The sequence below is a fragment of the Manacus vitellinus genome, unplaced genomic scaffold, assembly GCF_001715985.3.
Source record: "Manacus vitellinus isolate BGI_N305 unplaced genomic scaffold, ASM171598v3 scaffold_26_pilon, whole genome shotgun sequence".
NCBI classification, from domain to species: Eukaryota; Metazoa; Chordata; class Aves; order Passeriformes; family Pipridae; genus Manacus; species Manacus vitellinus.
In genome coordinates, this window is record NW_021939960.1 from 8985126 (window position 1) to 9001884 (window position 16759).

Genomic DNA, 16759 nt, shown 5'->3' on the forward strand with positions numbered 1-16759 from the left:
GGCTGCTCTGTCTACAAATATTTATTTAGAGAAGTTGGTGTGATTTTGGGGTCACAATCAGGGCAGCTGCGTGTGATGCTGCAGTGGAATTGGGAAATTTGTTCTGAGGTCAAACTCTTCCTGATGGAAAAAAGAAGTGAACTTGTTGCATGTGGCTTATGAAGTGAATATCCCCATTCAGGTTTGGGAGGGTGTGAAGTGCCAAGTGGGAACTCAGGATACATTTGTCATGTAACTCTTTTAATAAATATTCCTACTTTTTTAGTGCTCAGAATGAGGTTCTGGTTTCTGATGCTTCTCAGGGAGAGCTTCTGTCCTGCCCCCACTCTGGGGTCTGGTTCCTTAGTGACAAACGATATTTTGGTTTTGGGTTTGAAAACTCTTTCCACTCGAACTTCCTGAGGAAAGAAAATACTTGGATTTTCAGTGGCTCCTCCTGGCTTGGTAACCTCCTGACCAAATGCTAATCCACAAGCAGAAATCATAATTAAATCAAATTTTCAAAGGTCAGGAAGCATTTCCTGATAGAATCTGAAGGGAAACTTTGTTACCAGAGAAATGAGAGGTCTGATAGCCCTGGAGCACACCCGTCTGCCTGCCAGAGCCACATCTGCTTAGGCTGATGTCACAATCTGTTAGTATCTGCACATCACAGGGACAAGAATCACAGCATTTCAGATTTCAGAAAAACAAATTGTTCTGGTTAAAAAAGAAAAAATAAACCCGAGGTTTTACATGACCTCTCCAACACCTGTTTTGCCAAGCACTGGATATGGTTGTGAGCGTGTTATTTTCTACTGGTGTCCCAAGAGGTAGTGATGGAATGGCACTGCTCCAGAATGGGTCTGGCACTGACCAGGTGAGGGGTAGGGCAATGTTCCACTCTGTGTTTCTGCCTGAAGGGGACAGGGCTCCACGTTTAAGCAGCGGGCTGGGTACAGCCTCAGTGCCAGAACCCTGCAGTGAGGGGTCTCTGCAGAGCGAGGTGCCAACAAGTGTGAACGCTGTGGAGCATCAGGCTGGGCTCAGGATCCAGGAGCAGGGAGTTCAGATCCCATTGCTCATGTTCTCTGACACCAGCATGCCCATGGAGCTGGCAGAGGTGTCTTTGTGACCCTTTTACCCAGAGGGCAGGATGAGCAGCCCCATCTGCCTGTGCTGGCAGCTGCTTTGTGCCACCTCAGGGTTCCCGCACTGCTGGGGCTCGTTGTTTCCATCCATCCTTTCTGCCCATGGGTTGGCAGAACAGGCTGTGTTTGCACAAGGTTTTGTGGCAAACACCTTCTGGACAGTAAGTAAAGTTTAGCCTCTCTTCTCACACTCTTTTGGCCATCACTTCTGTGTGCATTCTGCCCAGCTGGGGGAGATTCATTTCGCTGGCATGTTACAGAGCACTCTGATCTGTCACTGTCCCAGGGCTCTGCCGTTCATCCCATGAGGCTGAGTGGGAAAAAGCAGAGGAACCTTTTCCAAAGGAAGGGGCAGCACCTTCTCAGTGTAACTACTTAAGGAGTATATCCAGAGCAGGAAACTACAATTCAGAATCAATAAGAACTGGGACAATCCTGTCCAGGAAAATTTCATTAACACTGGAACCATGACAGGCTGGATGAGCAGCAGGAGGGGGTGCAAGGGGCTGGCTGTGCTGCTGGCAGTGCATGGGATTTGGACTCTCCAGCTCTTGCTCCAGGAATGCCCCTGGCAAAGCTTCATCCGCTGCTCTGTGGGGGCTGGAGAATGGGCTTGTCCCCACTGTATCAGCATTTGAACCCTTCTGTTGGTGCATCCTGCTCGATGTGCCACTGGCAAAGGAAGTCAAACATCACCAGGCAGCACTTTCTGCAGGACTGCCCAGGAAGTGATGGATCTTGTGCCAAAGATGTTAATACAAACTCTTTTTTCAGCATTTCTTTTCCCAGGTTAACCCAAAGTGGCAGCTGGGGACAGCACTGCCTGTCTGCTGAAGGCCCAGCTGTGCTGGGGGGACTCAGCAAATAATGTGACTGGAGGGAGAAGCAGAAGACCCCTGTTCTCCAGCATAAACCAGCTCTGCTCCAGGCCTGTGGCTGCTCTCAGGTGGGATGTGGGGCTGGGGGTTGGGGGGTGCAACTCCTGAGACCCCAGTCCTGCACTGGAGAGGCAGAGCCATGCAGTGAAGCCTAGAACCAGAATATCCCCTGGCAAAGAAATACATCTCTTTATTACTGTAGCTTATTCCTTTTGGGAAACTGGTTTAAGATATATTAATCAAAGAATAATGGTTGCAGCTCTACCAGGAAACTTTTATCAGGAGCAGTTCCCACTATGGCCAACTTTGGGCATTAACATCATTAGTCAGGTCCCCTCGCTGGGCACATAAACCTTCAGGGTTCCTTACTCTTTGTAGTAAATCAACCTGGCTTGTTTTGTTTGCTTTCCTATTTCTGAGCCTCTGAAATATGAGGTTTTGAAGTGTTTTTCAGCAGCTTCAGGGGCTGGAAATGATGGCTGTAGCTGTGGCAAGCGAAAGCAGATGTAGATGTAATTAATATGGTTTTATGGCTGGGGTGTTACATGAAACATCACCATGGGAGAGCTGAGTTTGGAGCTGCATGGTCAGGGATAAGGATGCTCCTTCTGGGCTGCACAGCCAGGGTTCAGGATGCTCCTCCTGGGCATCAGCCACGTGCTTGCCCTGGCCAGGGCAGTTGCTAGCAACACCCAGTCACTGTGCTACTGGGACAGCTTTTGGAGCTTTGGTACCACCCACCCTTCCCTTTTGGATGCTCTTGCCTGTTGTGGATGTTTTTTTCCCCCCCTTTCATCTCCTGAACAACCTGGAGACACATCTGGTCAGTAGGAAAGAGCATCCCAATGCCAACGGCTGCGCAGTCTGATGCCTGCAGTCACCTCTCATTCAGCACTTTCTCTGTGATGAGCTTTCTCAGCAGCGAAGAATTGAAAATATAACTGCCTTCATGTCTAAAATTAGAAACCATTCTGCAGACTGATTTCCTCCCCCTCTTCTTCTTTCTGACCCAGGAAACCCAACAGCCGTAGTGTTCCCATAGTAACACGAGACATGGAAGAAAAGCAGATGAAAGATCTCTCGTTGTAGGGGCCATGTTGTCCTGCAGCTGAGAAGGCAGGAGGCTGCTTTGCATCCTTGTAAATGAGTGGAATCTTCATGCTCCCTTAATTAAATGTCTGGACATCTGTATTGGTACCAGTTCTTAGCAAGGCAAAATTCATCTGTTTATAGGTACAAATTGCTGAGGGGGAAAAATGTCAACAGGCACACTAGAAAATGCAGAGTTAAAGAGAAATGTTTAATTAAAGCACGGAACATTATTACAATCCATCTTCTGTGCAACGGAAGTGCCAGGGGTAGGGCTGGAAGAGAAAGGTGCTAGTGGAACGTTGTTATTATCCAGAATATGACACCATGATGTTTTAGTAGGGCAAGAAAGAAGATTTTCAACATTTCAAGCAGTGACAAACCACGGAGTGTGATGTGAGAGTCGACAGAATGCTTTTGCCACTGTTTTACTCCAGATGCCAGACTTCAGCCCAGGGTGGTTGCCTCACCAGTCCTCGCCTCTAGCTGGAGGTTGCAGGGGATCAAGACATAGTCCTGAGCAGGGGAGGAAGGAGGGCTGAGCATGGTGCCTGTGTGGTTCCATCAGCCCTCACAGGGCTCACCACTACCCACAGCCCCTCTGATACAGCCAGGGCCTGTGTCCCTGGGGCTAAAGAGGGGCTGGGCCTATTTAAAGCAACAAAACTTGGTTTTGCAGGTTACCAGAGCTGGAGGAGCAGCCTGATTTATTCCAAAGTTGGGAGGTTAGCATTGCTCCCATGCTCCCTTTAAATCAAACACAGCAGGGAGCAGTTTAAAGGTTTTGTTTCTTACCCTGTGAATTGTGACATTGACATCGGTGTAGGTGAAACTGGCGATGTGGGGCAGGAAAACACCTCCTCTCAGGACCTCTAGGAAAAGAAAGAGGGACAGTTGCCAGCTGGGTGCTGCCTGGGTCTGTGTTGAGCATCCCATGAGGCAGCACCTGCAGAGCTCCCATGTCCTCACCGTTAATCTGGGCTGGCACCTCCTCACGGATTGTGGGCAAGAATAACTCCTCCAGCAAGGCAGCCTGTGGGGGAAAGCCAGGGTCAGCTCATGGTGTGGGACTAAAGCAGGAGGCAGAGACCCATGAGAGAGGGTCCTGATGCTCAGTGCACCTCTCCCCATCCCACAAGGACCCAACTCTCCCTTTCACCAGGTGCAACGAGGACTCAAAGTCAGTATTTCAGTATTTCCCGGCTGGCACCCACTGCCCAGGATGGCTGGAAGGGCTGTGACCAGGAGCACCTACCAGCACAGGACCCACGTCAGAGGCAGCCAGGCTGAGCTCAATATCCCTGGAAAACAAAGAGCAGCACAGGAGCTGCTGGTGCTGAGCTGTAATAAGCAGTGACTTCCCTGTTTCCCCAATCCCTTGGCTGGGCTCAATTGGGAACAATGCAGGGGGTGGAAGGTGCAATTCCCACTTTTCTCCCTAACCATGTTTCTGGAGTCTCACTGTTTCCCTGAGGAAGGAGCTACCTCTGCAATGCCCAGACTCTAAAAGCTAAGAACTTCCCAGGACCCCTTTGCCTCTCCTTTCCCTGCTGTGGCTGGGACGTGTCCCCTTCAGGCACCCAGAGCACAGCTGGGTTCATTACTCTATCGCTGCTGCAGAGATTATCATCCTTGTGTCTGTGACGCTGAGGTGGAGCCTTGCAGACACGTCCTGTGGAGAGAACAGAGGGCAGGATCAGTGAGGAAACAGCCCCATTTTGGCTTTGAATAGTGGGGTGTGATGAACTCATCTGTGTGTTGCCACCCGCAACGTGCTCCCTGCGTGATCCCACATGGGCAAATGCTGCTGGAGACCTGGGAGCACCGTGATGGGAAAAGGCTGAATCAGCCCCTGTGTGGCTGCAGTCAGACCAGGGCTCAGAGCAAAGGGCAGTGCCCGTGGGCAGCATGGGTAGGCTTGCAGGGCCCGCTCCCCGAGCTCAGTGTGCTTGCAGGGCACACTCACCACATTCACACTCAGGAAGCTCTGGAAAACTGATGATACTGCTCCGATCTGGGCAGTCAGGAAGAGCTTCAGGATTGCTTTGCCTTCCTCCAGCACCACGCGAGGCGAACTCCGGGTTGCAACTTGCAGCACCACTGGTAGGTCCTCTTGGAAGAGGGAGCCCATCTGACAAAGGAACGGGGTTGTTTCTGGGCATGGAGGCACCCCTGCACCCCCAGGGTGGTGGGTGGGCAGCTGGGGGTCACTGTCCAAGCTGGGGCTGTGCCTCGGGGTGACAGTGACAGCAACACACCTGACTGATCTTCCCCGCCAGGGTGGCAGTGGTCAGTGGGCTCTGAAAGACAAAGCACAGCTCATGGTCAGATTAATGTGGCTGCTGCTCCGGGGGTCGTGTCCAGTGTGGCCATGCATGGAGCTCTTCTCATGCCAGGAGCAGTGTACATGTTATCTTTCGTGGCAAACTCCATTAGACCAATAATATTTTTGGGAGAGTGAGGGTGACTCCTGTGGGCGCTCAGACACACTCTAATTAATTTCTGTGCAAGGCACGTGTCTCCTCCAAGCTGTTCCCAGGGGAGGGCTGTCCCTTCAAGTGCATATCTCCTACTGCTTCCTTTCTTGCTTGCTCCACTCACCAGGATGGTTGTGTTGAAGGCCCCAGACATTTCCAGGGCAAAGAAGAGGCTGGTGTAGAAGTGCTCAGAGAAAGCCAGGGTGAGGTGGGAAGGGCTGGAGCTTGCTGGCTCAGGCATGCTGAAGGGCACAGGGCTGACTGGCAGGGGGATCGCTGTCCCTGACACCTGGAAAGTTGTCTGCAGGGACACAGGCAAGGACAAAATGAGTTTGAGGTGTCTCAGGGCGTTGTAGCACTGGAAGGGAAGCAGCTTTGGGAGCTGGAAAGCGAGGACTTACTTGCAAGGAGATGATGATTCCCTGCTCAGAGTACATGGGGGCAGCCAGGGGCACATACTGGACCTGGCAGCTTGGTGTGATGGGGAAAGGAGCTGCAAATGGAGCAGAGGGATGCTCAGGAAGAGAAGCACAGCAGTGGCAGGGGATTGGCTCTGGGAAGCATACAGGGAAAGAGCCGGGCAGAGGGATCAGGTCCCTTGGGAGATGATGGCAGCAGAGTCACTGCTGCTGCAGGGTAGGAGCCCGTCCCACCTCACAGCCTGCTCCAAAATGATCCCTGAAGCCCTCAGTCCATAACAGAACTGAAAGCCAAGTGCTCACCTGCCAGAGACATCAGACGTTCATTTGGGAAAAGCAGCAGTTTGGAGACTTCCAGGCAAATCTATGGAATAAGAACAAAAAGAGAGGTGATAGATGAACATTGGAGTCTGCTGGCACTGGGTGTCCTGGAATGCAGCCAGGAACCAGGGGACAATGGCAGTGTCCAGTGAGCATGGAATTGTGGGGCAGAGCTGGAAAAGCACCAGGTAGACTTAAAGTGCTCTAATTCTTACAGAACTGTACAACGTTGTCTCGTGCCTTTACAAACCTTATTTTACCTTTTCAACATTGATCTGCTTGTCCACATCTGATCCTGAGGATGTGCTGGGTAAAAACAACAGAGCAGAAGTTAGGCAAGAACCAGCCCAGCCAAGGGGGGGGTAAGTGTATTTTATCTGACCCAAAAGGCATCCAGAGACAATTACCATTATTTTCTATCATCTGTTAAGCTGTGATTACAATTCAGAACTGCCACTGGACTTGAACTAAAAGCATTCCTGCTGCACAATTCTGAAAGTGCTGCTCCCTTATGAGAGACTGAAACTCTCTCCAAATGGGAAACCCCCCAAAAAAGCAGAGCAAAATTCCTCCCATGAAGATAAAACTTTTGTGTAGGCCTTTGTTAGCTTTCGATGAACAGACTGTATCCTGATCACCTTCCCAACTAGAATGCTTGTACCTCTGTTTCTTCTTTCCCCCACTACCCAGATCCCCCAAGGAGGAAAACCATGGGGCCGACCTGTCCATCTCCTCGGTGCTCTGCAGCTCCTCCAGGGTGGGTTTGCAGGCAGAGGTCACCAGCTCCAGGTTCCCTTCGGGGTTCATCTCCACATGGAGGTCTGCCAGGATGGACAGTTGCATCTCCTTGGTGGTCGAGCTGTGCCAGGGAGGAGAGGAGGAGGCTGGAGCCAGGGGGTGCTCCTGGCCGTGCTCGCCCCAGGCGACCCTTGCTCCTGCAGATGCTGGATCCTTGTTGCTCCAGCCAGGAGCTCAGGCTGGTTCCAGCCTGTGCAGTCCCAGCACTCACGGGGCAGATGTGATGCCGAGGTCCACATCGATGCTCAGCCGCATCCCGGTGTCGGGGACGAGCGTCAGGGAAAACTCGTCAACTTTGACGGAGTTAATTTGGTTCCTGCTGGAGCAGAAATGAAGGTATGGGAAGACCAGCACAGATTGATGTGCAGTCCCTGAGAAGCACCAGAAGTCCGTGAGATTCTGCACAGGTAAATCCATGCTCCTAGGCCAGCATGAGGTCTACTACCCTTGCACCCCAATGGAGGAGCCAGGAGACCATTTCTAAATCTCTTGGTCTCCAGGAGGAATTTTGCCCTCTCTGGCAAAATGCCTTTTGTGACAATACTCAAACGCTGGCATAAACCAGGGGTATGGCAGCAAAGCCTGGGCAAGAGAGGGCAACTCACCTGCTTGGGGAGGTGGGAGACGGGTCTGGGTTTGGTGGGGCCATAAGGTCCTGCCTGAGGACCGACTCTGCGTGTGGCTTTGAAACTTCAGCAACTGTGGAATAGGACAGATGTTTCATGAAACCCTCTGGAGCTTGTGTCCTGATGGAAGGACTGAAACCCACCCAGGTGACACACTTCCATCCCTTACTAACACCCTGCTGTTAGCAGTAGGCAGGGGGTGATGCAGGTGAGCTGAGTAGTGCCACAAGATTCTGGTGCTGGAGTTTGGTGTTTCATCACTGAAGATGCCACTGCCTCCCCTCCCCACTGCTGGTGTGGGAGATGTGGGTCTGAACTTACGGTATTTCAGTCCTGAGGGGGTGAGGATGCCACCACAGTCGGGTGACTTGATGGTGTGAGCTGGGACCAGGAGGCTCAGGAGGATGCTCAGGGTGCGGAGCACTGCCATGCCAGCACCTGGAGGAGAAGGAGGAGGAGGAGGAGGAGGGCACCCACAGAGAGCAGCGTGGCCCTGGGCTGGCCACTGAGGTACAGAGCCACAGATCCATTCCTGGATGGGGCTTGTGGTGTGGAGCTTGTCAGCTTTGGTGCAATAACAACCCAGAGCTCTTGTGTTCTGCTTTAAAAGCACTGACAGATGCTCAGCCTTGAAGAAACCCTGTGCCTGTAAGCAAGAGCGGTGCCTGCAGCGATATCACACCTGCTGAAGAGCACAGAACAGCCACAACTGGTATAAAACCACCAAATAAACAGGAGCTAAAATTAATAGAGGAAGGAATGGAAGTTATGGAGGAGGCTGAAGTCAAATGAAAAGGTGAAAGTGTTATCTGTCTCTGAAATACATTTGGGAATCGTTTATAATGTCTGTAACGCTCTTATAATATTAAGAAAACAAGAAATTCAGAAAGTTTAACCTGCAGAAAACATACATATTTATCTCAGTCTTTGAAGAAAGTGGACTTCTGGTGAGTGCTGACCCTTATGGAGACACACAAAAGTAAGTAGGTGCCATGCCTGTATCAAGCTATTCAGTTTGCAAACGCATCTTTACCTCTCCTGGCCAGTCTTCCCATTCTTCTGACTCAGTCCGTGTCTTGCCGTGGCCCCACTGAGGAATTCTACTGCTTTATATATCCTTCCAATCCAGGCTGATGGAGCAGGAATTGGCAAAGAGGGTTGGGAACACGGACACTGTGGGGACGCTTTGATTGCTGTACCATTTTAATTGTTTCCTCACAGACTTGATTACACTGGCTGTTGACCTGGCGAGGTGAAGTATTGAACAGCAGGTGCTGGGGCAGCTTGTCTTCACTGTGGTGTTCCTGAGGAGCACAAAGAAAGGCCTCTGGGTGAAGGGTGCCAAGAAATCAAACATTGTTAGAAAGCAAATGTGGGTGTCTTTGCTCTGCAGCTGTGCTTTCTCCTGAACACCACAATGACAGCCAACTCCATGTCCACCTCTGCTATGGAGACAGGCTGAGAGAGTTGGGATTGTCCAGCCTGGAGAAGAGAAGGCTCTGGGGAGACCTTAGAGCCCCTTCCTAAAGGGGTTCCAAGGGAGTTGGAGGGGGACTTTGGACAAGGATGTGGAGTGACAGGTCGAGGGAGAATGGCTTCACACTGACAGAGGGTAGGGTTAGATCGGAGATTAGGAAGAAGTTCTTCCCTGTGAGGGTGGTGAGCCTCTGGCACAGGTTACCCAGAGAAGCTGTGGCTGCCCCATCCCTGGAAGTGTTCAAGGCCAGGAGTGGGGCTTGGAGCAACCTGGGATAGTGGAAGGTATCAGACCAGAAGGGATGAGACCTGCATGTGTTGTGCTGAAGGAGGTCTTAACAATTCATCAAGGATGTCCTCCATTTCCATCAGGCCTGGGTAAGTCTGTTGAAGGTAATGGGAGTGTTTCTGTTGGGTTCAGCAAGTTTTAGAGCAGATAGAAATATGGAATGGCCCATGTGCAATAATTCCTTCATCTCTTTAACCCATTACTAACCAAAAGCCACTGGCAATATTTATTATGACTGGTATTAAAAAGGATGGGTGACATCCACTCTCTTCAATAATATCCCTACGAGCACTGAAAGCATTCATGGAAAGGAATCAGAGTTCCTCTCCTTCCTGTGTTGAGTCCATTGTGCTCTCCCGGCTTCCTTTGGGCCTGGAGGATAGAGCATGGACCACCTGCAAACACCATGTATACACATCCTCCATGGTCTCACCAGCTCTCCTTTGTGCTCTGTGTTGTGACCTCCCATGCCTCCCTGATATTTGTGATCTCAACTTTGAGGCACGACCAGTCTTCCAGAGAGGGTTGAGCTGCCCATTTTAGTCTGACTCTCTTGGCAGAGAGGGTGAGGTGTTCAGTGCTTGTTGAAACACCTGCTGCCTGGGCAGCAACCATTGTCCTTTGTGCACTGGTGACTTGAGGTACTGGGTACTTGTTCCAGGTGCATCTTGACACATTCAGAGCCCTTGGCTCTCCCCAGCACTGCGTTACCTTTCTGCTCAGCATGACAGAAAAATGCCAAGAAAAGCAGAATTCCAGCCACATTGTGCATTTCCATTGAAGGCATCCAGAGAGCAGTGTCAAGAGAAAATATGGAGACAGAGCAGCCTGCCAAGGGAGAGCAGGATTTACAGTTCTACGCTGATCTGCACAGCCCACTGAGAGGCAAGAAATGTGTTCAGAAAAGTAAATCCATTGAGAAGGTTGTAACCCCCAGATGAATCCCTTGGGGCCATGGAAGGTGTTTCACAGGATCTGACTTTGGTAGGGACTTAGACACAGCCTAAAAAACTCTCTGAGAAATGAGTCTTTGCTGTGTTTTAGAGCAGCACTTGGGAATTTGCCCCTGTGACTCCTTGTTCCAGCACAAGTGGTATCAGCAGCTCTCCCTGAGACTGGGGATTTTCTGGGGAGCATTATTATCACTTCCAGCAGTGCAAGGGTTGGGGATAAGCTGCCACCATGGTGCTTAGAGGTGGATTTTCTCCTCCTGAAGAGCTGTTCTGGACCTGATGATGCCTGTGGAGGCTTAATTAGGTGTCAACTCACAGCATAATGACTGATCAAGTTACTAGCACAAAAGTGTCTTTCTGGCATGATGTGCTCCTTGTTGGGAGTTATCCATAAATCTTACACTCCTGCTAGATAAGATGTAAATCTCCCTGTCTGGGCTTAGCAGTGGGCCACCAAGCACGGCACTGGGAGGGAGGTAATGACGGATTAAACATCACCACACGCTTTATACAGAAGTGAATAGAGGAAATAAATTACTTGGTGCTGCAGTACCATATGGGAGGGAGCTCTCAGAGCCAGGTCCTGCTGGGTGGGATACCCAGGAAGGGTCAGGTGAGGGCACAGTGGTGACCACTAACCTCAGGGGCAGCCTCAGTGACAGCAGCAGCATGGCCAGCCAGAGCAGAGCTTTCCTCCAGTGCAGTGTTTAGCTGCTGATGTGCCATTTGGGAACTGTGTCCAGCTCATTGTCTCTCTCTGTCCATTGAAGCCCACACTCTCCCATAAGGCTCTGCTGTCTCTGGAGTTCTGTGAGCAGCCAGTCCAGATCAGAAGGTGTCAAGGCTTTGGTTCATTCTGTTCCTTGGTAGGTGGCTGGCGTGGTCAGGAGGAGCTGCTGGCCTAGGAGCTGTTATCAGGATTGACCTTGGAATGACTGACCACGGTAAGCACTCAGACACATTAGTGTCCATGTGTGGACGTGATTCCACCTGTCCATGCCCCATGCTTCACATCTAAAATGAACCTGCCAAGCTCCCATCACCACCCAAGGATGGCAGAGATGGCTGCAATCGTAATTCACAACGCCCAAGGAGTCCTGCTGGGTCCTGGCTGTGTTGGGGTGGGAATCTGTTAAAAGTGATATTTTATACAGTGCGGTGGGAGCACCACAACCCCTCACCCTCTGGCACAGGCTCCTCCCTGGGGGGCTTGTGCTGTATTCCCTGTATTGTCCAAACTCTCCAGCAGTCTCTGCTACTCTGAATGGGAGTGATGTTCTGCAGAAAATGGCAGAGGAAGCTGCAAAAAAAAAAAAAAAGCCCAACGTCAAACCCATCAAAGGCATCTCGGGGTGAGTGATGAGCCGCAGCCTCGCACCGGAACCGGGGACGAGCAAATAAAAGTAGGAGGTTGGGAAGTGTCAGCCTGGAGGCAGCCACGAATCACTCCCCACTAACAAGAGGGATATTAAAGCTGGTGATTTTCTGCATGGTTGTGTCTACAAACACACGGAGAAACTATAACTTAAAGGCAACAAAGCTCGTCGGATCCTGCCTCAGCACCGTCTGGGGTGGATGTCATGTCTCTGCAGCACTGGGGGTTGGCTCTCAAAGCTGGGGTGCCCAACTTTTGTCCACGATGTCCTGAGGGAACCCCAGAATTTCTGGAGGATCAGATCTGGCCCTCCAACCCCCAGATCCATGCTGGGTGGGGGCATGGAGACTCTTTGAATGCCGTAACATCTTTTTTCTGTTTTTTTTTTCCAAACTGAACTTTGTGGCCTTTTTGCTGGGAAGAAACTTGTTTTGAAATTTAAAAGTAGTTTTAAACGGAAAGTTTAAACAAGAAGGGGAAGAGAAGAGGTGATAATATCAGTGAGATGTCACTTTGCTGTAAGCATCTAAGCCCAGGCATAAGGCTCTGACAGCTCCCTTTTCCCAGCTCTTCTCCTCTGTTTTTCCCACAGGCTGGAGGTGAAAGGTTTCTGTCCCCCGGTGATCTCAGTGGTGCTCTCCCCAGGCTCAGGGCTCTTCATGGCTGTCTTAGTCCAAATGACCAGGACCGGGAAAAGGTGAGTGAAAGCTGGTGCCAGCAGGGCTGGGGGACTTGTTCACTCCCTGGGTTTGTCCTGTGCTGACCAAGCTTTTCTCTGAGCAACTTTATAGGAGGAGACATGGAAATTGCTCTGGCTGCAAACCTGATGGCCAGAGGGCTGGGGCAGGACACCACAGACACCCCCTGGTTCAGCCCCAGGAACTGCCACATCACCCTCATCAGCATTAGAGCCAACCTCCCCAGCAGGTACGTCCCAAAGGACACATCACTGGTGTGCCAGGACTGACAATTCCTAAGGGGCAGGTAACAGCACTGCTGGATCTTTCAGTCTGCAGGTGGATTTCTATAGCACTCACACACCTACCAGCAGGCAAATATCAGCAGGGGCGAGGTAGGGACACCACTGTGGTGGCTTTGCTGTCCCCTGGGTCACCCCTGGGCTTTGTGCCATTAGTCCATCACACCTGAGCACAGAAGCACCTGTTAAATCCCACCCAGGTGCTTTTTTGTTGTTAAATCCACAGAACGTGCTGGTGCTGGACGTGCCTGTCGCAGAGACCTGAGGGATGGGGACGTGTGGCTGTGACCCACGCTGTGGCCAGGACCCGGTGGGGATGGGTGGGTGAGGGAGCAGCAGCGTGCTGGGCTTCCCAGGGTGCTTCTTCCTCTTTCCTTGGCTTTTCAATAGTTTGAATCCACAAGTTGAAACAAAAAGACCCCGTCACTCCTTGGTGAGGCTGTCCTCGTGCACTGTCAGAACCAGCTGGGCATGGCTGGGCAGAGGCCACGTGTCCTGAAAGAACTGATCTCTAAACAAACCACATTTGCATCATCAGGATGCAATGTCCTGACCTCCTGGAGGAGGGAGGCACAAGAAGGGGACCCCCTGCTCTGCAGGGTGCATGTGCTGTGAGGGGTGGGGAGTGTGTCTGCAGTTGTGTGTGGGGATTAAGGACCTCAGAACAAGCCAGGACTCACAGAATGAGTTAGATTCGGGCTGGTGTCAGGGTTTATCAGCTGCTTCGCAGATATTGATCCCGAGCCTATAGCTCACTGACTGCTGGATAATTCCTTGTCATTAGTAAGTCAATAAACAGCTTCGATCCTGCTTTCATCGAGCTGACAGGATTTGAACACCTTTTCCTAGTGATAGGGAGCCGGTGTGGAATTGAGGATGCCTTTGGAAATTTTTAAGAAATTGTATTTTTAAGAAATTGCCCTGACAAAAACCCTCTGGGTAGGCAGGCTCTGAGAATCCTGTCTGCTCTCTCTGTGCGCTGCCAGACCCACGGGGATTTGTTCTGCACCATGTGTAAGGAATCATTCTCCTTGGGAGTCCTCAGAAGTGAGGAAGGAGCTGTAAAACCAGCTCCCCATGAAAACTGGAGTTTATGGTGCCTCTCTTCATGTTGCTGCAAACATGGGCAGCGCCCAGTGCATATTTTAGAGAGATTTCCCTAATTGTTCTTGCATTAGCCAAGAGACAGTTGAACAGATTGAGTCTCAACTCCCTTGAGAAGAACAAAAAATGAATCCAAATATCTGTACACAGCCCTCCTAGGGAAATTAAGGCTGAGAATCTTGGCGGGTACCTAGTTAATTTTTCATGGAACAACTCCACTATCACGTAACTGGTATTTGGTGCCCTGCAGCACTTACTGGAGGTGCAGCCTTATCCAGTGCTGTCCCCTGGAGCCCTACACAGACCCAGCAGCCCTGATCCTGCAGCATCAGGGATGTACCTCAGTGGTCCCAGAGGGATGACAGGGCAAACCCAGCTTGTGCTGGCTCACAGATCCCCACAGAGGCTGTTTCCTAGGGCAGAGAGACCATGTTGGAACGATGCCATCAATGGGAGAGCACAGCAGATCCATCTCATTTTCTAGCCATGGCTAAGACATTTCACTCAGCCTGTCCTGGTCAGAGCTTGCTGACCTCCTGCTAATGTCAAGGTTTTGGATGCTTCTGGGGGTTACGTGCCCCTTACTGTTTGCCTGACCTCTCCATTGCAGGTGATCCAAGCAGGGAGAACTGATGTGAACCTGTCTGTTCACATCACTCCTATTCTTCTCCCTTTGACCAAATCCGTTCTGGTTTACTCCATGTTTCTGTCCTCACTCAGTGATTTGGCTTTGTGTCCTTGGGGCTTTGAAAGTCACTTTAGCGAGACCTGGACATCAGCATGTCATTGTCTTTGTTGGAATCCACCTCGGGTTCTCCAAAATAGTGAGTGGTCAGAGACCTCTTCATTCAGCAGCTGCTGGGGAGAGGCCAAGTTACTGTTGTGCCTGAAAGGTCACTGCACAGGAGCTATTCCCGGTGATGCCACCCTGCCCCTTCCCTGTGCACTGACCAGTATCAAGGCTGTCTTTATGATAATTCAGGTTTCGGACAGTGGTTGCCCAGAGCATAAAGTGATTCATGATGGATGATAACATAATACCACCTCATTAATGCTCTCTTCCATCTTATCAGATGTCATGATCTTGCCATGTCATGGGGCTTTGTGCTCCTGGCTGATCAGGTTGCAAGGAGAGTGACAACTCCTTCAGTGTTTTGACACCTTTGCCACCCCTTCCTTGGCCTTTAAGCAGCCAAGGTATTTTTATTTAAGGTATTTTTTTAAAGCTGGTAATAATGTGTGACGAAAGCTGGCTAATCTGCTGGAAATATTTATTTCCAAGTTTGCAGAAAGTATTAACTCTGAGCACGCGTTTTTCTGGATTGTTTTCATTGGAGCTGGGAGCAGCCATTCCCATCCACCCCTGTCGTCAGTGAGGGCACTGGGGAGTGAACAGTTCACCTCTGTCCCCTTTGGCCAGTGCGTTGTCCCTCCAGCACACACAGCTTTTGCTGTGCAGGTCGGAATGTGCCCCACACAGGGAGACCACATTTGGTCTTGGGTCCCCAGGGGAAAGTTTCTTTTACTTGCCCCAAAGAGCTGCTGCTCTGGTGCAGTGGCTCTGTGTATCCTGGGCAGCAATCAGGGCAGGGGACTGAAGAGAGCTGTGGGGAGGAGGCAGAAGACCCTGGGCAGCTGCAGGACATCAGTTGCAAGGGGTGGTGTGGTAGGGAGGTGCCTCTCTTGGTGCGCCCACACAGGGGTCAACAATCCTTCCAGGACTTCAGAAAGACCCCAGATCAGCCAGCTCTGGCCTGGGAGTTCCCTGGCTTTGTGGGCAATGTCATCAGCCTCTCAACCCATGAAAACATCCCAGCTCCAGTCCTCTGTAGTGCCCTGAGAAGAAGTGATGGACCTGGAAGCAATGCCATGCCAGTTAGAACAGGGCAGCATTTTCCAGTCTCCGAAGAGTCTGTCAGCTCAGGGTGTCTGCTAGGCCATGACACCTGATCAATGCACCTTGTCATGGTGTCACTATTCCTTCCCGATTCAATAACCCCTTTTCTTCAGTTATCAAAGGGATCATGAGCCATTCCAGTCCCTGGACAGGGGCTGTTGGTTTTAATAAATGTTGGGTTCAGTGACAGGCTGGAGGCAAGTTTAATGGGAGTGCTGGGCATGTCCTGCTGGCCTGGACAGCAAACACCTGTCTGTGTTACTATCTCTACTTGTCTTTACATTGAGAAAGGTGCTGCCTGGTCCTTCATTTATCACCCATAATATGTGGCACATCCCCACTCGTGGGCTTAATGCTCAGTACTGCAGCCCCAAAACCTGCAGAAGTACTTAACAAGAAGAAGTGGCCAGTGTTTTGACACCGTTTTTTAGTCAAAATCTCAATTTTATTAAAAAAAAAAAAGAAGATATTTTATCAGGGCGTGACATCTCAGCCATGTCCACACCTTGACAGGCTGAAAGGATGATGTACCAAACCAGGCACCCAGAACTGACTGAGTCTGTGCCTACAGATCATTGCTCAATGATTTACCTAACTCCTAACATCTCCATGGAAATATTTGCAGTGGAAGTCACCAGAAACCAAATATTGTTTGTTTTGCTCCCCACCAATTATTCTGTATGTCCTAAATGATATCACTTGCCCTTTTCCTGTTGTGAAGCTCTATATATGACAATCCTTGATGCAGGTCATCCTCAGAAGGCAGGGACATAGGCTGGAGAGAACCTCGTCCTCCAGAGCTTGGTCAGGTAAGAGCAAACTTACTCCTCAAAGAGTGTGCTCCTTGCTCCTGCAAACCCTCAATGTTCCTTTGAGAGTGTTGCTTTTTAGCAAAAATTGTTATTCTTGCCTCCTACCTGCTTGAATTATGCTCCAGCAAGTAAAATG

At 50.6% G+C, this 16759-nt stretch overlaps 1 protein-coding gene across 1 annotated transcript; it reads right to left on the bottom strand.

The window, feature by feature from the left end:
• Positions 1-3544: 3544 nt before the first annotated feature.
• LOC103754277 (protein TENP) lies at positions 3545-8793 on the bottom strand. The gene is made up of 16 exons (XM_018073777.2): positions 8772-8793; positions 8060-8176; positions 7718-7811; positions 7324-7431; positions 7036-7173; positions 6575-6620; positions 6297-6357; positions 5976-6067; positions 5699-5875; positions 5356-5397; positions 5064-5228; positions 4702-4769; positions 4353-4398; positions 4067-4130; positions 3893-3969; positions 3545-3613 (listed from the first exon to the last, which is right to left on the bottom strand). The coding sequence occupies exons 1-16, from the start codon at positions 8791-8793 to the stop codon at positions 3545-3547; spliced, it is 1386 nt and encodes a 461-aa protein (XP_017929266.1).
• Positions 8794-16759: the final 7966 nt, after the last annotated feature.